At 41.2% G+C, this 26,442-nt stretch overlaps 1 protein-coding gene across 3 annotated transcripts in view; it reads right to left on the bottom strand.

Annotated features, from left to right (window-relative positions):
* The window catches only part of FSIP1 (fibrous sheath interacting protein 1), a 188,360-nt gene that overhangs the window by 13,299 nt on the left and 148,619 nt on the right, over positions 1-26,442 (bottom strand). Inside the window, exon 11 of one of the 3 annotated variants that reach the window (XM_021940414.2) lies at positions 8,168-8,537. The exons of 1 other annotated variant lie outside the window; for it this stretch is intronic. In XM_021940414.2, coding sequence (XP_021796106.2) covers positions 8,168-8,537 — 370 coding nt within the window. Of the gene's footprint in view, positions 1-8,167; positions 8,679-26,442 lie in introns of all 3 variants that reach the window. One more of the 3 variants, XM_003900754.5, reaches the window with a different exon arrangement.

Genomic DNA, 26,442 nt, shown 5'->3' with positions numbered 1-26,442 from the left:
GATAATCTCAATAGATGCAGAAAAAGCATTTGACAAAATTCAACACCATTTCATGATAAAAATTCTCAACAGATTAGGTACAGAGGTAATGTACCTCAACATAATAAAGGCCATGTAAGATAAATCTGTAACTAACATCATACTCAACAGTGAAAAGTGAAAAGCTTCTCCACAAGGATGCCCACTCCGACCACTTTTTTTGCAACATAGTGCTTAATGTCCTGGCCAGAGTTAGGCAAGAAAAACAAACAAAAGGCATCCTAATAGGAAATAAAATCAACATACAAAAATCAAGAGCATTTCTATACATTAAGAACAAACTATCCAAATAGGATATTAAGAAAACAATCCCATTAACAATTGTCTCTAATAAAAAAGAAATACTTAGGAGTAAATTTAACCAAGGAGTTGAAAGAACTATATATTGACAACTATAGAACACTGATGAAAGTAAAGAAAATGCAAATCAATTAAAAGATGTTCCATGTTCCCAGCCTAGCCAACATGGTGAAACACCATTTCTACTAAAGATAGAAAAAAAATAGCCAAGCGTGGTGACGCACACCCGTAATTTTGGCTGCTCGGGAAGCTGAGGCAGGAGAATTGCTTGAACCTGGGAGGTGGAGGTTGCAGTGAGCCAAGATCATGCCATTGCACTCCAGCCTGGGTGACAGGGTGAGACTCTGTCTCAAAAAAAAAAGATGTACCATATTCATGAATTGAAAGAATTAATAGTTAAAATGCTCACACTATCCAAAGTCATCTATAGATTTAATACAAAATTCCAATGTCATTTTCATAGAAAAAAACAATCCTTAAGTCTGCATGGAACCACAATAGACCCTGAATAGCCAAAGCAATCTTGAGCAAAAAGAACAAAGCTGGAGGTATCACATACCCTCCAGCTGAAATATATACTTTGAAATATATATTTATTTATATATATATTTTTAAATATGTATGTTATATTAAAATATATATTTTAAAATATATATATTTTAAATATATAACATATATATTTCAAAGTATAACACAATTATAATTGCAACAACATGGTACTGGCATAAAAACAGATACTTCAGTCAACAGAACAAGACAGAAAGCCCAGAAATAAACTCATGCATTTATGGTCAATTGATTTTTGACAAAGATGCCAAGAACGCATAATGGGGAAAGGTGTTGGGAAAACTGAATATCCATATGCAGAATAATATAATTTGATCCTTATCTCACTCCATGTATAAAAATCAAATCAAAATGAATTAAAGATATAAATATAAGACCCAAATATAAGACCCAAAACTATAAAACTACTAGAATAAAACACAGGGGAAATGCTCCATGATATTGGTCCAAGTAGTGATTTTTTTTAATATGACCTTGAAGATACAGGCAAAAATAGACAAATGGGATTATATCAATGAACAAAGTAAAGAGACAATGTGTGAAGTAGGAGAAAATTTTCAAACTGCACATCTGATAAGGGGTTAATATCCAAACTATATAAGGAACTCAACTCAATAGCAAAAAAAAAAAACACACACACAATTTAAAAAATAGGCAAAAGACCTGAATAGACATTTCCCAAAAGAAGACATAAAAATGGCAAACAGGTTCATGAAAAAATACTTAACATCACCAATCATTAAGAAAATGTAAATTAAAACCAAAATGAGATGCTACCTCACACCTGTTAGAACAGCTATTATCAAAAGATGAAAGAGGCCGAGCGTGGTGGCTTATGCCTGTAATCCCAGTACTTTGTGAGGCCAAGGCAGGTGGATCATTTGAGGTCAGGGGTTCCAGACGAGATTGGCCAACGTGATGAGACCCCATCTCTACTAAAAATACAAAAATTTGCTGGGCGTGGTGGCACATGCCTGTAATCCCAGCTACTCAGGAGGCTGAGGCAGGAGAATTGCTCAAACCGAGGAGGTGGAGCTTGCAGTGAGCCAAGGTTGTGCCATCACACACTGCACTCCAGCCTGGGTGACAGAGAGAGACTCCGTCTCAAAAAAAAAAAAAAGATGAAAGATAAGTTTTGGCAAAGCTGTGGACAAAAAGGAACCCTGACACTGCTGGCAGAAATGTAATCAGTATAGTCATTATGGAAAACTGTTGGAGGCTCCTCAAAAAACTAAAAATAGGACTATCATATGATCTAGTAATTCCACTGCTGGGTATATGTCCAAAGGAACTGAAATCAATATGTCAGAGAGATACCTGCACTGCCGTATTCATTGCAGCATTACTCACAATAGCCAAGACATGGAATCAACCTAAGTGTCCATGAATGGATGAATGGATAAAGAAAATGTGGTATATAAACACAATGGAATAATATTTAGCCTTACGGAAAAAAAAAGACAGATTCTTTAATTCCTGACAACACTGATGAGCCTGGAAAACATTATGCTAAGTGGAAACCAAGCACAGAAAGACAAACACTGCATGATCTCACTTATATGCAGAATCTTAAAAAGTCAAACTCATGGAAGTGGAGAGCAGAATGGAAGTTACCAGTGGCTAGGGGATGAAAACGGGGAAAAAGGGAACAGAGAGTTGTTGGCTAAGGGGTACCAAGTTTCACTTAGGAAGAATAAATTTTGAGATGAATTGCACAGTAGGGCAACTACAGTCACTAATCACATATTATATGTTTCAAAATAAGAGTAAATTTCAAGTGTTTTACCACAAAAAAATGGTAAGTGAGGTGATAGATATGTAAATTAGCTTGATTTACTCATCTCACATTGTTTATATACATCAAATCATCACACTTTACCCCCAAAATTTATATAATTATGATGCCAATTTTAAAAAAATTTTTTTTAATTACAGCTTGTGAAATTTCATGTAAGAAACAAAAAATCCAAATCTTTATATAGAATATGCGACTTACATAATTCTTAAGCAACATTACCTACTTTCATTGGTAATGTAAAGAATAAATGTGAACCATATTTTCAGTATTTTATTCGAAAACTGGTTATACATTTAAATTCTTTTATGTCGGGGGGGCGCCCAAGATGGCCAAATAGGAAAAGCTCCAGCCTCCAGCTCCCAGCGTGAGCAACACAGAAGACAGGTGATTTCTTCTGTACAAGGTTCATCTCACTGGGGCATGTCGGACAGTCCGTGCTGGTCAGTGGGTGCAGCCCGACCAGCAAGAGCTGAAGCAGGGCAAGGCATCGCCTCACCTGGGAAGCACAACGGGGAAGGGAATTCCTTTTCCTAGCCAAGGGAAAATGAGACACACAACACCTGGAAAATCGGGTAACTCCCACCTTAATACTGTGCTTTACCAAGGGTCTTAGCAAACGGCACACCAGGAGATTATATCCCACACCTGGCCCAGAGGGTCCCACGCCCACGGAGCCTCCCTCATTGCTAGCACAGCAGTCTGAGATCTAACTTCAAGGCGGCAGCAAGGCTGGGGGAGGGGCACCCACCATTGCTGAGACTTAAGTACGTAAACAAAGCCACCAGGAAGCTCGAATTGGGTGGAGCCCACCGCAGCTCAAGGAGGCCTGCCTGCCTCTGTAGACTCCACCTCTGGGGACAGGGCATAGCTAAACAAAAAGCAGCAGATACCTCTGCAGATGTAAATGTCCCTGTCTGACAGCTTTGAAGAGAGCAGTGGGTCTCCCAGCACGGATGTTGAGATCTGAGAATGGACAGACTGCCTGCTCAAGTGGGTCCTTGATCCCTGAGTATCCTAACTGGGTGATACCCCCCACTAGGTGCAGACCGACACCTCATAATTCACACAGCTGGGTACACCTCTGAGACAAAGCTTCCAGAGCAAGAATCAGACAGCAACACTTGCTGTTCAGCAATATTCTATCTTCTGCAGCCTCCGCTGCTGATACCCAGGCAAACAGGGTCTGGAGTGGACCTCAATCAAACTCTGCAGCTGAGGGTCCTGACTGTTAGAAGGAAAACTAACAAACAGAAAGGACACCCACACCAAAACCCAATCAGTACGTCACCATCATCAAAGACCAAAGGCAGATAAAACCACAAAGATGAGGAAAAAGCAGTGCAGAAAAGCTGGAAATTCAAAAAATTAGAGCGCATCTCCCCCTCCAAAGGAACACAGCTCATCGCCAGCAACGGAACAAAGCTGGATGGACAATGACTTTGATGAGTTGAGAGAAGAAGGCTTCAGTCAATCAACTTTCTCAGAGCTAAAGGCGGAACTACGTACCCAGTGCAAAGAAACTAAAAACCTTGAAAAAAGAATGGATGAATGGATAACTAGAATAATCAATGCAGAGAAGACCATAAAAGAACTGATAAAGACGAAAACCATGACACAAGAACTATGTGACAAATGCACAAGGTTCAGTAACCGACTCGATCAACTGGAAGAAAGAGTATCAGTGATTGAAGATCAAATGAATGAAATGAAGCAAGAGAGAGAAGTGTAGAGAAAAAAGAGTAAAAAGAAATGAACAAAGCCTCCAAGAAATATGGGATTATGTGACAAGCCCAAATCTACGTCTGATTGGTGAGCCTGAAAGTGATGGAGAAAATGGAACCAAGTTGGAAAACACTCTGCAGGATATCATCCAGGAGAACTTCCCCAACCTAGTAAAGCAGGCCAACATTCAAATTCAGGAAATACAGAGAATGCCATAAGGATACACCTTGAGAAGAGCAACTCCAAGACACATAATTGTCAGATTCACCAAAGTTGAAATGAGGGAAAAAATGTTAAGGGCAGCCAGAAAGAAAGGTCGGGTTACCCACAAAGGGAAGCCCATCAGACTAACAGCAGATCTCTCAGCAGAAACTCTACAAGCCAGAAGAGAGTGGGGGCCAATATTCAACATTCTTAAAGAAAAGAATTTTCAATCCAGAATTTCATATCCAGCCAAACTAAGTTTCATAAGTGATGGAGAAATAAAATCCTTTACAGACAAGCAAATGCTTAGAGATTTTGTCACCACCAGGCCTGCCCTACAAGAGATCCTGAAGGAAGCACTCAACATGGAAAGAAACAACCGGTACCACCCATTGCAAAAACATGCCAAAATGTAAAGACCATCAATGCTAGGAAGAAACTGCATCAACTAACGAGCAAAATAACCAGCTAATATCATAATGACAGGATCAAGTTCACACACAACAATATTAACCTTAAATGTAAATGGACTAAATGGTCCAATTAAAAGACACAGACTGGCAAATTGGATAAAGAGTCAAGACTCATCAGTTTGCTGTATTCAGGAGACCCATCTCACATGCAGAGACACACATAGGCTCAAAATAAAGGGATGGAGGAAGATCTACCAAGCAAATGGAAAACAAAAAAAAGCAGGGGTTGCAATCCTAGTCTCTGATAAAACAGACTTTAAACCATCAAAGATCAAAAGAGACAAAGAAGGCCATTACATAATGGTGAAGGGATCAATTCATCAGGAAGAGCTAACTATCCTAAATATATATGCACCCAATGCAGGAACACCCAGATTCATAAAGCAAGTCCTTAGAGACTTACGAAGAAACTTAGACTCCCATACAATAATAATGGCAGACTTTAACACCCCACTGTCAACATTAGACAGATCAACGAGACAGAAAGTTAACAAGGATATCCAGGAATTGAACTCAACTCTGCACCAAGCAGACCTAATAGATATCTACAGAACTCTCAAATCAACAGAATATACATTCTTCTCAGCACCACATCACACTTATTCCAAAATTGACCACATAGTTGGAAGTAAAGCACTCCTCAGCAAATGTAAAAGTACAGAAATTATAACAAACTGTCTCTCAGACCACAGTGCAATCAAACTAGAACTCAGGACTAAGAAACTCAATCAAAACCGCTCAACTAAATGGAAACTGAATAACCTGCTCCTGAATGACTACTGGGTACATAATGAAATGAAGGCAGAAATAAAGATGTTCTTTGAAACCAATGAGAACAAGGATATGACATACCAGAATCTCTGGGACACATTTAAAGCAGTGTGTAGAGGAAAATTTATAGCACTAAATGCCCACAAGAGAAAGCAGGAAAGATCTAAAATGGACACCCTAACATCACAATTAAAAGAACTAGAGAAGAGCAAGAGCTTAAAAGCAAGAGCAAACACATTCAAAAGCTAGCAGAAGGCAAGAAATAACTAAGATCAGAGCAGAACTGAAGGAGAGAGACAAAAAACCCTCCAAAATATCAATGAATCTAGGAGTTGGTTTTTTGAAAAGACCAACAAAATTGACAGACTGCTAGCAAGACTAATAAAGAAGAAAAGAGAGAAGAATCAAATAGATACAATAAAAAATGATAAAGGGGATATCACCACCAACCCCACAGAAATACAAACTGCCATCAGAGAACACTATAAACACCTCTATGCAAATAAACTAGAAAACCTAGAAGAAATGGATAATTTCCTGGACACTTACACTCTCCCAAGACTAAACCAGGAAGAAGTTGAATCCCTGAATAGACCAATAGCAGGCTCTGAAATTGAGGCAATATTTAATAGCCTATCAACCAAAAAAAGTCCAGGACCAGACAGATTCACAGCCAAATTCTACCAGAGGTACAAGGAGGAGCTGATACCATTCCTTCTGACTCTATTCCAATCAATAGAAAAAGAGGGAATCCTCCCTAACTCATTTTATGAGGCCAACATCATCCTGATACAAAAGCCTGGTAGAGACACACACACAAAAAAAGAGCATTTTAGACCAATATCCCTGATGAACATTGATGCAAAAATCCTCAATAAAATACTGGCAAACCGAATCCAGCAGCACATCAAAAAGCTTATCCACCATGATCAAGTAGGCTTCATCCCTGGGATGCAAGGCTGGTTCAACATATGCAAATCAATAAACGTAATCCAGCATATAAACAGAACCAAAGACAAAAACCACATGATTATGTCAATAGATGCAGAAAAGGCCTTTGACAAAATTCAACAGCCCTTCATGCTAAAAACGCTCAATAAATTCGGTATTGATGGAACGTATCTCAAAATAATAAGAGCTATTTATGACAAACCCACAGCCAATATCATACTGAATGGGCAAAAATTGGAAGCATTCCCTTTGAAAACTGGCACAAGGCAGGGATGTCTTCTCTCACCATTCCTATTCAACATAGTTTGGAAGTTCTGGCTACGGCAATCAGGCAAGAGAAAGAAATAAAGGGTATTCAATTAGGAAAAGAAGAAGTCAAATTGTCCCTGTTTGCAGATGACATGACTGTATATTTAGAAAACCCCATAGTCTCTGCCCAAAATCTCCTTAAGCTGATAAGAAACTTCAGCAAAGTCTCAGGATACAAAATTAATGTGCAAAAATCACAAGCATTCTTATACACCAGTAACAGACAAACAGAGAGCCAAATCATGAATGAACTTCCATTCACAATTGCTTCAAAGAGAATAAAATACCTAGGAATCCAACTTACAAGGGATGTAAAGGACCTCTTCAAGGAGAACTATAAACCACTGCTCAGTGAAATAAAAGAGGACACAAACAAATGGAAGAACATACCATGCTCATGGATAGGAAGAATCAATATCGTGAAAATGGCCACACTGCCCAAGGTAATTTATAGATTCAATGCCACCCCCATTAAGCTACCAATGACTTTCTTCACAGAATTGGAAAAAACTGCTTTAAAGTTCATATGGAACCAAAAAAGACCCCACATTGCCAAGACAATCCTAAGCCAAAAGAACAAAGCTGGAGGCATCACGCTACCTGACTTTAAACTATACTACAAGGCTACAGTAACCAAAACAGCATGGTACTGGTACCAAAACAGAGATATAGACCAATGGAACAGAACAGAGCCCTCAAAAATAATACTACACATCTACAGCCATCTGATCTTTGACAAACCTGACAAAAACAAGAAATGGGGAAAGGATTCCCTATTTAATAAACGGTGCTGGGAAAATTGGCTAGCCATAAGTAGAAAGCTGAAACTGGATCCTTTCCCTACTCCTTATATGAAAATTATATGATTTCATAAGACCATTGGGAAATAGGTTTTATGTTTGCATGCTCTTACTGATGCTACCTGTGACTTACAGACATACCTTCTTATCCTACTCTAATTTAAACAATAATACCTTTATATTGAGGTGCTTTTGAGACTTATTTAGCAAAACACATGTTCGCCAAGCCTCACCTGCTTTTGTTTTCTCTGGAGAATTGAGTTTCAGATGTTGGTCTTCTGATGAAAGGCTCACAGTGATACCATACAGTGGATCATCCAAGAAGGAGGGCCTTTTCAGTCTCCCAATGCCAAGAGTCTTTGACATAAAATAGTCTTTTGTGTCACTAATAATATCATTCTTGGAAAATTGAAGGCATTTCATATTCTCTACTTCAGTGACAAGAGCTTCTGACATGTGATGTCCAGTCAAAGCTTTAGTGAGATAGTAGCCTTTAGAAGCCTCACGTTCTGCACTCTCAAGCATATCTGCATCTTCTGCCTCAGTTTTCCGGACCTTTGTTCCTGATTCATTTAGTAATTTAGAGATGATGGACCTGGAAAGCTGGGGGAACATAGGTATTACATCCTCAATGTCTTCATTTTCTCTTTCTGAAGAAAGTTTAATGATGGATTTTTGTTTAACTATGCATTCATCCAGAAGACACTTTAACTGTTCTTCAGAGAGACGCGATGTGGACTGTAACTGATGAAATAAACCAAAAGTTTACATAGTCAATTGACTGAGTAAACACATATATTTTTGGGAGGCATCCAGTTATACAATATAAATGCAAGTAACCCCTTATACAACATATAAAAATAGAAAAATAATTCTGTATAAAGTATCCAAAACTGTAGGGGAAATGTCATAATCCTGGCAAAATCTTTGGGTGGTGTTTCTCTGACCCCACCCATCCCTCAGCATGAACCCCACCACCACCCAATTCCTTAACTGGAGAAAAAATTGGCATACAAGGCAGACTACCCCTACCCCTGGGGATTCAGCCCTCCCTTGTCTGTCCACAACTCTCAGTGGACAATACTGCTGAAGACAGAAAAGGAAGGGTGAAGGGTGGTGCATCCTGAGATGTGTCATTGCTTCAAAGCTACAGGTCTAGGCAGAGGCCAGGGGCATTCCAGAGGCGGTGCATTTGGGGAGAATGATTTGATCATACATATTTAATCTCTGCTTGTAAAGGTTACCAGGGCTGAGTGTTTCAACCAAGACTGTAAATATTTAAAAACATTTTTTTTCTTCCAGCAATATTCTCAGGAAGTAAATTTTAAAAAACGAGATGAAAGTAGACAGCCATGTTCTACAAGACTTCAGCTGAATAGCATGACATTTGAGTTGCATCAATCTCAAAAAGGAATGACATTAAAATATAGTGAAACACACTGAAAAAAAAAGTGTCTACTTCCCAAAAAATCTGTCTTCCATGGTTTACATGTGGATTATCTAGGAAAAGACTAATCCTCCTTTACAGGGGGATGAATTATCTGAGAACAAGAAGTTCCATAAGAAAACTTAATCATGAATTTCAATGACTTTAACTTCTACTTCAGCAAAGTAAAATAACGCTATTGGCCTACTCTGAAAGTACACAGTAAAAAAATAACTAAATATTCTGCATATGTAAAGTACTGAAATAAAAAGCTATTATTGAAACTAGTATAGTTAATTCTCCACTATTACGTAAAGCTTCTAATACAACTAATAAATACTAGTATGTAAAACAATTTTGTGCCATGTTTAAAAAATATTGTTTAAAATTATATTTAACTTACCTATATTAAAACTAGTTTTTATAGCAGCAAGTGTCACTATGAGCATGAGGATAATAAGAAATTGTCTGGGAATATATTCTTAGTAATTGTTTGGAATTCAAAATTCAGGTGACTGATCCTAAGGTTAATATATATGTCAAGAAATAAGATTAGAATTATATATTAGCAAATTCTACTTTTAGTCACTAGGCATTTCAGGCATCCAGATATAGTACTTTATCCATCTTTATCCAGAATCAGGAGCATTCTCTTCACTCTACTATATAAACCTAGTCAAGGAGAAAATGAAGGAAGTCCTTCTATGACATTAGATACCTAAAACACACTTTCAAACTTGGCTTATGTGAAATTACTTATAATGTGTAGACAATTCCCTAGGATTTAGAAAGAGCCCGCTGAGTGTCATCCTTACCAAACATCCTCATCAAAGCCTTATTATGATGTAATTTTTAGACACTAGAAAAAAATCAGTCCATATTAGAGCAGGAGGAGGTCTCTAGGGAAAAAAGGGTAGGAGGGAGGATTGGTAGATTATCCAATATGCTTAACCATTTCCAAAAGTAATATTGATATGATAGATGTTTGGCAGTTCTGATGATATATTTGGCTAAATACACAGAAAATGAAGCAAAAGGAAAATCAAAGCAATTGTGAACTCTGGGGAAAACAAAAAGTTTTACCAAAAAAAAAGGAAAAGCGGTGACATATACACAGAAAATTAGGCAGAAGAAACTAAGATAATTATTAAAGTCTAGGACAAACAAAAAGTTACATGAGAAAGGATGCCATAGGCTAATAATTGCTTCTGATGTGAACAATATTTACACAGTCAATGATAATATAAATACTGATGACTAAAATAATCAAAAATTGTGACTTAACTATTTTGGGGAAATGTGAGGAGAAACAAGGGGTGTTTGCACTTTATTAGTTAAATTATTGCCTACCATTATAGCAACCCAATACATAATGTCTAAAACTAATCAATTAAGAAAGTAAGTCATTAATAAATAATATAGAGGTAAAATTCAGAAAAACATAAAAGATTTAAAAGTAGTTAACTGGGAAAATATCAAGGGGTAGGGAAGGCTGAGGCAAGGGATTGCCATTTTTATTTAAAACATTTTAACACAACTTTTTCTTTATTACTGTAACAAAAGTTAAAATTAAATATAAAAATAAAAGTAATTTAAATGTATTTTTTTTTTTGAGATGGAGTCTTGTTCTGTCACCCAGGCTGGAGTACAGTGGCTCAATCGTGGCTCACTGCAACCTCTGCTTCCTGGGTTCAAGCGAGTCTCGCATCTCAGCCTCCCCAGTAGCTGGGATTACAGGCACCCACCACCACACCTGGCATACATAAATATAAATATGTGTATTTATTTATTTATTTATTTATTTATTTATTTTTATTTTTAGTGGAGACAGAGTTTTAGCATATTGGTCAGGCTGGTCTTGAACTCCTGACCTCAGGTAATCCATCCACCTCGGCCTCCCAAATTGTTAAGATTATAGGTGTAAGCCACCATGCCCAGCCCAAATTTTTTAATAAAAATGCACTTAGAAATAAAATTTAGAATATTTAAATGAAATTCCCAAGTGATAGTATGTTTGGACATCAGAAGCTGACCCATGTTTCATGGAGCCAGAAATTTATATAATCTTGGAGCAAGAGAAGGGCATTTCTTAAAAAAAAGAAAAAAAATACAAAATTACAAATTCAAAATTAGGTACAAAAGTGAGTTTCTTTTATTTTAGTATGTGAAAAAGATCACAACAAATTACTAGGATCTTGGGGAGGGCTGAGTCGATTTCTTACAGTATCTCTTTAGGTCATTGACCAGACATGCTTACAGAAATGTTTGCTGATTGCAAACTGGCTTCCTCCTTCCCACCCCAAAGCTCCTATAAGTGAGAGGCCCTGAGCTGAATCTTTATTGGCTTCATGGTAAATTGCTTCTGGGTACTATGGGATAAAACACTACACATTACAGCTTGTGTGTACACAGAAATAAGCTGGACTACAATTACCCTGATCCTCCTGGGGGAAGCAGCTGGATAGGAAAGAAAACACGGAAGACTAGAACCTGGGCTTCCGTCCAAGCTTTGCTGCCTTGAGCATGTCACCTGAGTTCTCAGGGGCCCATCTCCTTTATCTGTAAAATAAGGAACTTTAGAAGATAATCTCTACATTAAATTCTAACTCTAACATTGCTTTTTATGAATAACTACTCTAAAAATAAAAATAAATTTTAAAATAAACTTTTCTACTGACGTTACAGTGTAGCCTGGGTAGAGACGTGAAAACAAAATAATAGCAAGAAGAGAACTTTTATTTATTCAGCTCCTTCACAATATCAATCCTGAACTCTTATAAAATAACTAAACATTCTCTGGCCTCAAAATATAAGTAAAAGCAAATGAAACACATTACGCCCTCAAATTAATTTAATGACAGTGCTTCTGGGTGGCGATACAGACTGGAAACTTCAGCACGACCCATCTTTCCCATCTTTTGATTCCCAGCAGAGTCTTGCCCGCAGTCAAAGCTCAGTAAATGACTATCATGAGAACTGAATGATTAGAGTGCTTAAACCGTTCTTTAAGGTATTATATTAATATAATTTATTTACAAATACTGAACTGAAGTAAACTAGGGCTCCATCACAAACATCCCCAACTACCTTCAATAGTTAAGGAATCATCTAACCCACAGCCTTTTTCCAGATTGCTCTCAAAAATTCTGAGCTAATAAGCACCATGACTGAACCACTCACTGTGCAGGCACTGTCAAGTAACCATCTGTTCAAGTATTCACCTCAAAATATTCATCTTTCATGCCAGCTCTAATTTCCCAGTATTCCATAAACAAGTTATTATTCATACTATTCCTATCCTTCATAAAACTCAACATAGTGCATCTCAGTCTTCATTTTTCCAGGCCAGAACCCAACCTCTTCTCACTCTGTATATGAAAGCCCCTCTCTTCCCACCTTCATTTTAGTAGCTCTTTAATGAATCTTCTTTCTTGTTTCAGCCAATACACACACATTTCATGGTAAAAGAGTAAATCTATTGGATTTTCATCGGGAAAAGAATAGAATACACATGCGGTGTTAGTTCTGCTGCATCCTGCTGATCTGGTTGGGCCACTAGGTTATGTCTTACAGAATAATAAGAAGTAGGCAGCATTCACTAAGCAGACCAGACTCTGCACTAGGCATATTACATGTATTGATTCCTTTAATCTTTGCAACAAACCTACGAGGTAGATACTATTGTTATTTCCACTTTGTAGATGAAGAAACTGAGGCACCAAGAAATTAAGTAACCTCTCCAAGGTCATATAGCTTCTAAATGGTGGACTTGAAATTTGAATCCAGCTAGTCTGGGTCCAGAGTCTAAGTGTCTAGCCACGTGGCTACACTACCACTCGCTGTAAATGAGTTCTCCCTCTACCACCCTCCAAGTGTCCTTTTCCCAACTGCTGCTCATTTTTCTGTCCATTCTATCAGATATAGAAACTTTTTTACTTAACTTGGGACTTTATTTCCCAGATTAGCTTTTGTATGTATGTTTTATGCAAATGTATACAGTGTATGTTTTATGCAAACGTACATAGTGCCCTCTCTTTGAGCTCATTAAAAAAAAAAAAAAAACCCAGCCACAGCTCCATTCCCAGGATGCCCACTGTTTACACATCTCCACCCAGATAAATGCCAGTTTGGTGTAGAAGCTAAATTTGATGAGGAATGCAACTTGTAATTGCTGGAGATGGAACACAGACTGTGGATTATCTCACTCTCATCCCTGCCCCACCTCCTATGCTATATATCCGGAGTTTCTCCAGCCATAAAAATCTCCAGTTAATTGGGCAATGGATTTTGTTGACAAGGCAATCAAGATTATGTCCCTGATGCAGATAATCAGAAAGTCTACCCATTATAAACCAGCAGAAGCAATCTTGTCCTTTGATGTAAGCTTACTTCGGGTGTTTTTTATTTCCCCCAAACAGCATTCCTGAAGACCCACCCTACGAAACCAATACCATTATCACAAGTGAGAAAAGGGTGGAAAACTAGAATGTTCTAAATGATTAACAAGGAAAATATGGATGTACACAGATTTTAATGACATCGAGTTCTACTTCCAAAGAAGCAACTAAAAAACATTCCACCGTTTGCTTAATGACGAAGATATAAGTTTATAGCTCTCTGTTGCAACCACTGCTGGCAACACCTCAGTAGTAGTTTATTTTAGTCAAGGATTTTTGGCTACAAGGAACAGAAACCCTTATGTCAAAAACAAGAGGTGGTAGGGTTGAGGTTTGCTGTAAGATCAAAGAAGTCATTTCATGGACAACAAGAAGCAGGAAGTAAGAGTATAGACTGGCCTTTCGGAGTCTAGAGCTGAGAAGCCACCAGGAACCAAAGTCATGTGCCCCGTCTGTCTTTCTTGGTCCATGTCATCTCTTAACTCACTGCCTGCCTGATGCATCCTCCTCTCTGCAAACCCGCTTTCTCTGCTTATTAATAGTTTCTGCTTTTTCACAACCTCAGCTTGCCTATGTATTATGAACTGACTCCATAAGAGTACCACACCCACCAACAACTGACTATGTCCTTTAGCTCTCTGTATTCTTTTGCTTAAATTTTCAAGCAAGATAACCTGGTTGGTCACTGGCCAGGTTGATGGACTGCCTGTGTCAGGTTCAAGAGTCCACCACTGGTCCAAATATCTGAACTGAGGGTCACATGGCAGAAACACAACCATCCAAGCCCAAGGTTTTGGCAGGGCTGCGGGTAAGGTGATTTCCCAAACAAGAAGGTATCAACAGAGCAGGGATTCCAAAATAAACCTATCACATATTTGAACTACAATCACTATGAAGTAAGTAACCATCAGAAAGAACCTGCCACTTAATCTAGTTCTATAGTCAACTAAAGCTTTAATGATCAAAGTGTTTCCAAACTTCACCATTCTCATTAAATCTGGGTACTCACTGAAGAGTTATTTGAGATGTAAATGTAGAACTAGTTGTCAGAAAATATCTACCTGTGCATAGAAAAATAAAGGCACTCCAATTAGGCTACAGAATAGCACTATCGAGTCTGAATGCTCCCAATAGGCTCACATCACTTGCTATAGCTCTTTTGGATTAAACACATCTAAATATCAATGGAGAAAAATAATTTTATTTTCATTTTAATGTCTGTATCAACGGTGCTAAGGATTCATAGGAGAAAAGGGCTTATTCTTCCTTCCTCTCCTAGCTCCTTCCCTCCCTATTCCATTCTCCCACCTTCCTTTCTTACACTGGGGCTACCCCAATCATATAAAGGCAAGTCCAGCAGGTAGACTGCTCTTAGGAGGCCATACCAAGGACAAAGGGTCCTGGGGGCCAGGGACAATCTGGCGTATTTTTCACCAGAATAGTCAGAGGCTGTCTGGCCAGAAGAGAATCTGAACTCTAGTCAAAAAGGAAGCAAATATCATTGCCAGAGAAACTATGTAAACCACCATCAAGAGTGAGGGTTGAGGCAAGGCTGTAAACAGGAAAGTGAGTCAGCCCCCAGGTCAGCAGCCAGGAGGCTTAGTGGACAGAATAATACTGAGTGTGAAGTAGGTCAAGGCAAACAGCTCTGAAGCGAGGTCATGAACGCTGTGGTGGTGTGGGAAGCCCTTTTTATGTGGGGCCTGGCATGGCAAAGTCACTGTGCCGAATCAGACCCCACCCATGCCTAGGCTACCCATCTTCCCCAAACAGCTGGGTGAGGCAGGGCTTGCCTTATGGGTTTGCCTGGTTGAGAGGCTGTTGTGGCCCTGGGCAGTCTGTGATGGCTCTTATTGTGTGGCCCAGGTGCCCAGGCTTCAAGGATCCAGGCTTTCTGTTTCTATGTACCAGAATGAGAGAGGTGGGCTGCCAGCGAGACCCCTGTGTGTAAATTAGGGATGAGCATGGATCGAGGGAGCTAGAAGCTAGAGGTAGGATTCTCAAGTCCTATTATTTGAAAAAGGGCTAGAAACGTGGCTTGCTGGGGACATAAGCAGAAGCGTGTGGAGGTGCTTGGCAGGAGAGCCAGACTGTGCTTTCTAACAGGGTGACTGTGCTTTCTAACTGTGCTTTCTAACAGGGTGACTGGTGAAAAGGGACTCTTATGTTTTCATTTTGTGGGACAATTATCATTTGAGGATTGCCAACAGTAGCTGTTTTCTAGCAGTAGAGACAGCAAGTCCACTTGGATCAGATGCCCTTTGTTCTGAGCAAGTTGCCGGAATGGCCCTGTTATCACATGTCTATCACTTCCTTTTCTGAAACAAGTCTGGGGCCCAGCTCTATCTACAGCTGGAGGGGGCCTGGCACCCCTGCCCCGAACTCCCAGCTAAAAAAGCCTGGCCAGGAGATGAGGTGCACAGATTTGCATAAAGAGCCTAAAAAGAGGCCCCTGATTGAGTAGTTCTCATGGTCCAAGGGAACTGGAATCTCCTCCACCCCCTACCCCAGGATGTAGATCCAGTCTGTTACTTTACAGCAGCAAGCTCCCACTGCTTTGCAAGACTGTTTATTGGCCATTATTAGTTATGAGTATCATTTGCATGGGTGAAGGCCTTCTGTACTCTGTTTGATGATGCCTATTTTTACTGTGTAGAGATAAGTTGGGTCAAGGAAGGTTGTGATGGGGTCAGCAGTCAAGAAGGCCATTAGCTATTTAAATACCCGAACCTCCAATGGATCCAGATTAACCCTCACCCTCTTGCAGGAAATCAGCTGATAGATGAGTCACATTGGAGAAATCTGGTATAAATGAAACCTAAAGAACTTATGTATGCCCACAGGGGTCTCTAGAACTTTAAATACTTTCCTTGATATCATCTAAACTTCACAACTGTAGAGAAGGTATCCTCAGAACTCTGTCTCTGGGATCTTCAACACGTATCTTCTGTGTTGGGCTGGCCTGAAGATGGAGGTTCTGTGGTCTGTAAAGAATCTTCCCAAACAGGGTTTAAGGTCAGGTCAGGGGAGTGTATCTAACACCCTCCACCTTGTACTGGTGCTGAAACAAGGTGGAGATGTGGCATGGACTGGAAGGTAATACCTGGCCTCGCACGGCCTGCGCATAGGTCAGTGATATGGTTTGGCTCTGTGTCCCCACCCAAATCTTATCTCAAATTGTAATCCTCATGTGTTGAGGGAGGGATCTAGTGGGAGGTGGTTGGAACACAGGGGCAGTTTCCCCCACGCTGTTCTTGTGAGTGAGAAAGTTCTCATGAGATCTGATGGTTTTAAAAGTGACAGTTTCCCCTGTGTGCTCTCTCTCTTGCCTGCTGCCATGTAAGATGTGCCTTGCTTCCCCTCTGCCTTCTGCCATGATCCTAAGTTTCCTAAGGCCTTCCCAGCCATTCGGAACTGGGAGTCAATTAAACATCTTTTCTTTACAAATTACCCCGTCTCAGGTAGTATTTTTACGCAGTGTGAAAATAGATGAATACAGTCAGACAAGGCTTCAGGTTCTGACTACCAGTACTTCTGCTTTCCAGAGACATGGGCCCTTAATACATGATAAGTGCGAAGATCACCAGCAGCTCCTCTGCCTCGTATTGTGAGAAGCATCTCACTAGTGTAGTACTATCTGGACCCTGCTCCCTCACCCCAATCAGAGAGAACACTCAGCTAGTCCCCACCCATATAAGAGAGACCACTCAAAAAGATGTTCAACCCCCGGGAACTGGAAAACCGAGTATTTCCTTACATGGCCAAGAAGTTTCTCAGCAGCATACACGAGTCAAACAGCCAAGCTTCACTGACATTACACTGCTCAACATGACTGGATTCAGATTACCCATCACCCAGACCTGTGCACTTGCCTGCTGCTGGGCTGAGCAGATCTAACATGGCCTGTGCTGCTCTCACAGGTGTAGACCTGGATGTCACTTCTGATACCACTGCCATGGCCCCTCAAGTCACCCATGGGCACATCAAGCCCCTCTTGGCTCCTTCCCAGGATTTCTTGTCTATTGCTGATGAGGTGTGAGTTGCTAATAAGGTGTGGGATGATCAGCTGGCCACTTCTAGGCTTGTAAAAACCACAAGCGCAAGATAATTCATGCCCCTTGGGGCAGACTTTGACCAAGGGGAGAGGGTAGGCAGTGAGGGAGTTACTTTCCCCCTGGAAGGACTCCCTGAAATGCAGTCACCCACATGGCATTTCTCTGAATATGTCCCACAAGATCAAACAGTCAGCTGTACTTGCTAGCAAGCAGTAGTCAGGTCAGTGACACAGCTCTTATACTTACTCGCTTTCTTTGCTTCACTTCTCTTGTTCCCCACTTCTGCTTCTCTGGTGATGCTTTCGCTAATGAAGCGGCAGCATATACACTTTTGCCTCAGGCCCCGCTGCTCCACACGAAGACATTCGCGATAAGCAACAGCTTCCAAGTCACGGCTGGGCAGGACTCTGAAGGGGGCAACTCGAACCAAACAGAGTGGGCCTGGAAGCACAGGGTCAGCAGCTCCAACCAGCCTCTGCAGACTGTCAACAACGCTCACATGCTGGCGCTGGCTGGGTGCAGGTTCAGGGTGATGGCCAGTACTGTCAACGCCATAGGAGATAGGAGGCAAAGTGATGCTTCAGAATCCTTGGGGCTCATGGCTTAATAGCTGGTTTCTACTGGCGAAGCTGGGACCAGAGCAGCAAAGTACTGTCCAAGAAGACAAAGTCAAAGGAGAAAAATCCTTTGGAGGCCTAGAATTTGCCCAGGGCAGCCAGAGGCAGCACCACTAGAGGGAGAATATGAATTGGAGCCCGGGGGAGAAAGCCAAAGTCATGGCTTAGGTTGGAGTGTCGAGATAAACAGAAAGAATGACAAGTATGGGGTATAAAAGAGGTCACGGCATGTTGTTCAGTGCCAAGGCATGTCCACTGCAAAGACGTAGGAGGCCTGCTTTCATTCTGGACGGGCAGAGTGTAAGACCAGGCCAGGGGGCTAAAAGGAGTGAGGCAGGAGAAGACCCTAAAAGCCACCGAGGAATCAAAATGACGTGCAAGGTGAGCTATGCACGTGTGACATTCCTTCACATGTTAGACACATCCCCAGCTTCCTCGTGGCATTTTCTACTCCATTTGGGAAAGCCTCTCAAGTTAAGTGTTCCTTAAGCTTACACACTCTCTCTCTGAAAGCAACAGAAAGCCCCAGAGGGAGAGGAAATACCCTTACCAACAGCAGAGAGTAGCGGGGAGAGGCTGACATTTCTCAGTTTAGACTCCAGCGCTCTCACTCCCCAGCTGTTTGGTATTGGGCAAATGACTTAACCTTTCAAAGTCTCAGATTTCTAATCAGTAGAGTAGAAATACTAACAACTAGCTGACTCCAAACAACTGGTTGGGAGGAACACTAACAAGTAACAATTTGCAATAGTATTAAATACCTGCGTGAAGCTGCAAGGACCATGCCTGATGCAGACGAGGCAGGAGTTCGATCGATGCTGGAACACCAATAGCAAATCTCAGCTTCCGTCTGGAAGCTGGCAGCAGCAGCAGCAGCAGCCAGATGGCCTCTCAGCAGCTGTACGCTGAAGCCTGTACTTTCCAAGTTCAACTGGCCCCTACTTTTGAAGATCTCTCTCAGATACCAGGAACGGAGCTTTATGGACAATCTCACAACTAACAATTCACAAGGAGTAAGCCGTCATGTGTACTCTTGTAGATTCATGGGGCCGTGGAGGGGGCGCTACAGAGGCTGTGAGATGCTGGGAGAGGGCACCCAAGAGGGAAAGGTTGGCATGTGATTCTCTATCATTGCCATCGGAAGGTTTATACTTCAAGGCTGACACTAATAAGTCTTCAGCATCAGAAAGTACTGTATGTGGTAACCACAAAGTAACCAGAAAGGAGCTGGCTTCTAGATACTTTTACATTTGGTTAAAATAAGCCCCGTCAGGGCGCCACGTGAGTCTTGTAAAGCGCAGGGCTGAAGTTAAGCCAGGTTCATCCCATGCTCCACGAACAGGGGCACGTGCCCCATTAGTCAGTTTTTCTCTTGTTCGTTAGGCTGCCCCTCAGCCCTCTCCACCTGTGCATACCCTCTTCAGGAAGCAAACTCTGTTTCAAACGTTTACTCATTTCCTGTTGCCCTCACATCAAATCCTGAGGTGCGCTTCCTCACTACTGTCCCTGAGTCTAAGCAATCTAGGTCAATGTACAACTCTCTCAAGGAACAAACACATTTTACAGGAGCCTTGTTGAATCAGCATGACTTAACCTGAAGAGGTGATTCTACGAATGGAATCCAAGCCCCACAGCTGGATGGTAGAAAGATATTTGAAAGATACCACTTTGAGCACCCTCAAATCAGGCCACACTGGGCAAAGTTAGGCCTCGTCTCGTTCTACAAATGGTCAGTCCTGACAAATTTCATCAGATCTCATTTTCCTCTTGGCTATAAATCTAGTGCGATACAGTTAACTGCACATTTAACTTGTTAACCACAGAGAGCTTTCCCTGGTCACAAACGGGTGACTTGCAGCATTTCCCAGGGTTGAGCAAGTGCTCCTGAAGCTCTGCCCTGTCTAGACACGTATCTGAAATATCTAATTACCCCTGTACATTCTGCAGAGCACACAAAGTCCAACGTCATTACATAAACATAAAGCTCCATATTAATATATTTGCTCAGTGAACTGTCCTTTTACATTTGCCAATCTGAACGTGAAATCACGCTGCTCCTGAGAATAAGGATAATATATTGTGAATAAGAAGTTCCAAGTTGTGCTCTGATCCAAATTATGAAAGTTAAATTATCTAGACAGCAAACCAAAAAAAAGCTGTGTAGCGAACTGAATCCAAATTCAGAAGAATCTAAATAGCCTGATGCATGGCCTCTCTTAAATGATGCATTTAAATAGCTTCCCTTTCACACGGAGCAAGAGGCTTTAAGAGAGAGATGAATCATCCACCTCCCTCCCTGTCAGCGGGTCCCACATTAGGTGGGTGTCCAGACCAGCCCAGGTCATTAGTCAGCACTGGGGGCGGGGCATGGAGTGAACAGGACTGATAGCCCTGGACTATCTACTATGCACCAGGAGTTTCCATATACAGTATTTATTCCATTTACCTCTTCCAACTACCTAGTGGGGAAAATTGGAAAATCATTCTCCACATTGAACAAATAAGGAAACTAAGCCTCAGAGAAATTGAATAGTCCAGGACCCAGAACTAATTTAAAAAATGAAGCCAGACTATAAAGTTAGAGCCTCTTCATACTAATTGCGTTCAGACAGATGCTTACAAGAGTTGGTTAAACTCCTTTTTCAAGGGGGAGCACCTGGCAGCAGCATGGTACCATAACACGCCCCCTCCACACTCTATCCGGCATCTGAAAATGTGATACCACAGAGCAGCCTCGTAAGGGGAGCCCCTTTCGACTCATAAATCTGAGGCAAATGTATAAATAAGCCCTCACCAGTGGGTGGCGGCTGCCCTCTGTGTCTCCCACACCTGGGGCATCAGGCTGTGCCATCCCAGTACCCTCTGCATCTACTTTCCCTGCTGGATGTAAGTTCCTCGGGCTGGGACCAGGTCCTCCTCATCTCTGTGTTCCCATACCTAGCACAGAGCCTTGGTACAAGATGCACATGTGGCAAAACTTCGTTGACAACATGACACTTTCTTTGGGTGCTCCTCCACCCTCTGCAGTGACATCGCACCCCTAAAAACTCAGTGCTCTTAGTCTGTCCCCTTACTGACCAGTGGTCCTACGCCATGGCCCATCCTAGGCCCAACTCTTCTTCTCTCCCCTATGTGTTGTTCCCTTCAGAGCCTGCACTCCCCACATGACTTTGGATGACAATGGTTTAATCAATTAATGAACCTTTGTTTATGATTTGGGCACAGCAGATAGCAATGCTTTAACTCCTGAAGAGCTCCTTAATGCGAGAAACCTCAGATCCCAGCACGGGAAGACAGACAGACAAACTGGTTGAAAGGAAGGGTGCTGAAGGTATTCTCCATTTCACCCTGTACAGGCAATGATTCACCCCACCTATGGGCAGAGGCGAAGTACCTCTTCCCAGACTTCATGTCCACTCACCATGGAAAAAATGCTTCAGATTTGCAAAGATTCCCAAGCGCAAGAAAAAGCCTGCATTCTGGGCCTGTTGCTGTGAGAGTCACTACAAGTCTGACATAGAGGTTTAATTTGGTCTGCTGTGAAAATAGAACTGAGTAATAATCACAGTCTTTGATTGTGGTTAGGTTTAATTATAGAAACTTACTCAAGTACATATATATTAATAGAAAGCCTCACAAACATGGCAGAAAACCATTTCTATTCATACGTATTTACAGGGAAAGCTCTCCTTATTTACTTTATTAGTAAATAAATATTTTGAATCAGTAAACCAAAAGACAGGCCCCACCTTTCATGTGAACATTTTCTAATCATGTCATGTCAGTATTTTCTCCTTTGATTTCCAATGAGCTGGCACAAGCTCTGGCCTCTGCACTAGATGGTGGCGCTGAGTCACTTATTTATAATGGAATTATGGATCATATAAAGACTGATAAGTACAACAGATGTTCAATGTGGTGGTTGTTGGAAATGTTGCCTAATTAAATATGCTAAAATATTTTGGCTGAAAAAATTTTTTAAATCTTCTAATTTTTATACCTTCCGATTTTCTTTGTTGTTGTTGAGACAGGGTCCAGCTTTGTCACCCAGGCTGGAGTGCAGTGGCTCAGTCTTGGCTCACTACAACCTCCGCCCGCTGGGCTCAAGCTATTCTCCCACCTAGCCTCCCAAGTAGCTGGGACTACAGATACACACCACCATGCCCAGCTAATTTTTTAATTTTTTTGTAGAGATGGGGTTTTGCCATGTTGCCCAAGCTGGTCTTGAACTCCTGAGCTCAAGCAATCCTCCCACCTCAGCCTCGCAAAGTGCTGGGATTTTAGGCGTGAGCCACCACGCCTGGCAACTTCTGATTTTGTAATACAGAAATAACTGTCTTGGCCAGGCGTGGTGGCTCACGCCTGTAATCCCAGCACTTTGGGAGGCCAAGGAGGGCGGATCATGAGGTCATGAGATCAAGACCATCCTGGTCAACATGGTGAAACCCTGTGTCTACTAAAAATACAAAAATTAGTTGGGCGTGGTGGTGCATGCCTGTAATCCCAGCTACTCAGGAGGCTGAGGTGGGAGAATCACTTGAACCAGAAAGTCAGAGGTTGCAGTGAGCGAAGATCGGCCACTACACTCCAACCTGGTGAGAGAGTGAGACTCTGTCTCAAAAAAAATAAATAAATAACTGTCTTTGGAAGTCAGACAAAATAATAAACAGTTTTCATTTCCTTTTCATCTAATTTCAAATTAATGTCTTAACTTCAAGTAGGCAGGGCAAAAACACAATTTCTCTCAAATCAGGTAATAAGAATTAATTGAAGGGTAATAGGCCAAAATACAAGGAGCACAAAAATGAAAACACAGACATGTGGATTCAGAATTGTGCTTCCCTTTGCTAGATAAAAATTTCACTCCTATAATTATCATTTTTAATGTCCAAAATCTTCCCCACATAGGCTATACTTTTTTTTGTTTTGTTTTGAGATGGAATCTCGCTATCGCCAGGCTGGAGTACAGTGGCGTGATCTCGGCTCACTACAACCTCCACCTCCTGGGTTCAACCATTCTCCTGCCTCAGCCTGCCAGGTAGCTGGGACTATAGGCACACACCACTGCGCCCAGCTAATTTTTGTATTTTTAGTAGAGACAGGGTTTCACCATGGTGGCCAGGATGGTCTTGATCTCCTGATCTCGCGATCTGCCTGCCTCAGCCTCCCAAACTGCTGGGATTACAGGTGTGAGCCACTGCGCTCGGCCTGGCTATACTTTTTAAATGTTCAAACAATTAATTAACTTAATCTAGTTTTTTTTAATTCGTAAAATGCATTACTTAACTGAATTCACCAGTTAATTAAGCCAAGTGACTTCTTCATGACTGACCTGTTAAAATCAATTTTTGTATTTATAAATTACCATGTACCTATTAATACATAGTATAATTACTGTATTATAACTTCTACATTAAAACTTGCAATATGAACTGTGAGGCCAGTGGAGAGAAAAATCTTTAGACATAGCTAATTGAATAAATATATAAATTTGAAGATTCATTAGGGATTTAAACATTCTGTTTCAAAACTGAAGCCACCACATACTATTAATCTAATTTACTTCAACCTACAGTTCATATTTAAGTGCCATATATTAAAATGTTGTAATAGATGCTGATTATATCATCTTCATGTAAACTGAAACACCAGACTTTGCTGCCATACATACTGGACAACAGGTGAAAAAACTCCAACAGCAGAGTAAACCAACAACATTCCTAAAAGATCAAAAGATTCTCACAGCCTCCAAATTTGCAGATACGGAAACTTACATATAGGCCCTCAGTTCTTCCACAAGCTCCACCACCCATCTACCAGCACCTGTACCAAGTGCCCCACCATCCCTCATGTCACTAGACAGACTCCCTGTGCTCCTCTTGATGGCTGGCCCCTCTGCCTGAACACTAGAGACCACCTCGTCTTGCCTACTCAAGGTCATTGCTGTGGCAATCTCCCCACTCTCTTTTGCATTACCACTTTCCCCCTCTCTACTGGATTTTTCCCATGAGCATACAAAAAGCTGCTATTCTCCAATATTAAGGAAAAGCCCTCTTTTGATCCTGTTTCTCTCTCTATCCACCACTGCATTTCTCTTACTTTCTTTACAATAAAATTTCTTAAAATAGGTCTTACTATCACCAAATCCCTCTCCTTCTATTGTCTCTTAAACTCAACCCCAACAGGGTTTAGTCCACCATTCCGTTAAAACTGCTCTTGTCTATGGCAACAATGCCTTGCACATTTCTACAGCAGCAGTTAATTCTCAGTCTCCATCTTACCAGACCTCTCAGCAGTGTATAGCACAGCTGAACACTCTTCACCTGGCAACACCTGGATAGAGCATATTATACATTTCATAAATCAGCCCTATTTGTCAATGTAACTTTCTACTTTGATTTATCCAGCAATTTCATTTTTTGGCCAAGAACTGTAACTTTCTCAAACCATATTCCCCTTTCTTCATTGTCATCCACACACTAGCATGTGACCTGTTTTGAGCTACTTCTCAGAACAAAATAAAGTATCTAAAACACAGTGATCATTACTGTGAAAATGGTGAGAATGAAGCTTCACTGTCATGCGGATGCCATGTCTCCTTCCCACCTAGTACATGTGCATCTTACACCAAGACATCAGTGGTGCCTGATGTATCTTACTCCCAGGATCCTATGAGCATGATGTCACAATATATCAGACTAACATGGTACCCTGTGTGACAACTTTGCAGACAAAATGGTAACATAGAGCCAAAAAGAAGATAGAAGCCTAAAAGTAAGGCAGTGAAGTTATTCTGCTGCCCCTATGAGGTACAAGCAAACTGTTTATTCTCTGCTTATGTGCCTTTAGTAAAAAAGCATTTGGGGTGGGCGTGGTGGCTCACGCCTGTAATCCTAGCACTTTGGGAAGCCGAGGCAGGCGGATCACAAGGTCAGAAGGTCCAGACCATCCTGGCCAACACGGTGAGACCCCCCTCTCTACTAAAAATACAAAAATTACTTGGGCATGGTGGTGCATGCCTGTAATCCCAGCTACTCAGGAGGCTGAGGCAGAAGAATTGCTTGAACCAGGGAATCGGAGGTTGCAGTGAGCTGAGATCACGCCACTGCACTCCAGCCTGGCGACAGAGAGAGACTCTGTCTCAAAAAAAAAAAAAAAAAAAGCATTCGCCAGATAGATAAATGCATACCAAAGATCAAGGTATATGTTGAGTTGCTAGAGACTGTATCCTGAACAGGATACATGTTTCAGTAATCTCTGTAAGGTCTCCATATTTCCATTTCCCCAGTTACTCTAGTAAGTACACTCAGGTCTCTTTCAAACGGCCCGATCTAGCAAGTTCTTGACCTTGGTTCCATGTAAGGGATGCTGGGCTTATGAACTGACCTGTCTGGGAATAATCGGATGAGGGGCAATGATTTCCTATTGTAACAGCTTAAATCAAGCCTCCGTTTGCCAGAAGACCCAGAGATTTTTGGTTGTAAAAATCAGGTGGCATAGCTAAGCACCTACCCATTTCAGTCACAGGAATCCCATTATCAATAGCCATTCCCAAAGATGCCTGGTCATCCTGATTAAATACCCATCCTGCTGCCCATTATGGAAGCCATGCTGCCTACCTACCTTGCCTTCTGATGGTAAGGTGCTGCTGCTTAAGCTCTATTACCCCAGGATCCTAATATCCCTAGTAAGACCAGGGAGTCCCATTTCAACGGTACCATACTTCACAAGCATCAGAGGTCTACAGAGACCAGCCAAATTTTTTTTTCCAGTGAGGCCAGTTGTATCTGTTAGGCTCTTGTTGAAGAGCATCTCATCAGGACCCTCTCAAGGAAAACAGTTGGAATACAGATCTCCATAGCCATGATATATCCCCTCCAACAATCCTATCTCCCTAAGTGCTTGGACTGCTTGCTCTCATAGTAGCACATGACAGAATTTCTAGCAGCTCATTGGTACCACAGTCCAAGTTTTGGTCAACCAGTCAAGAAAACATAAACAGATCAATGCCAT

This window comes from Papio anubis, chromosome 7 (assembly GCF_008728515.1).
Source record: "Papio anubis isolate 15944 chromosome 7, Panubis1.0, whole genome shotgun sequence".
NCBI lineage: Eukaryota > Metazoa > Chordata > Mammalia > Primates > Cercopithecidae > Papio > Papio anubis.
Note: the sequence above shows the minus strand (reverse complement) of the source record. Positions and strands in the feature narration are given on the sequence as shown.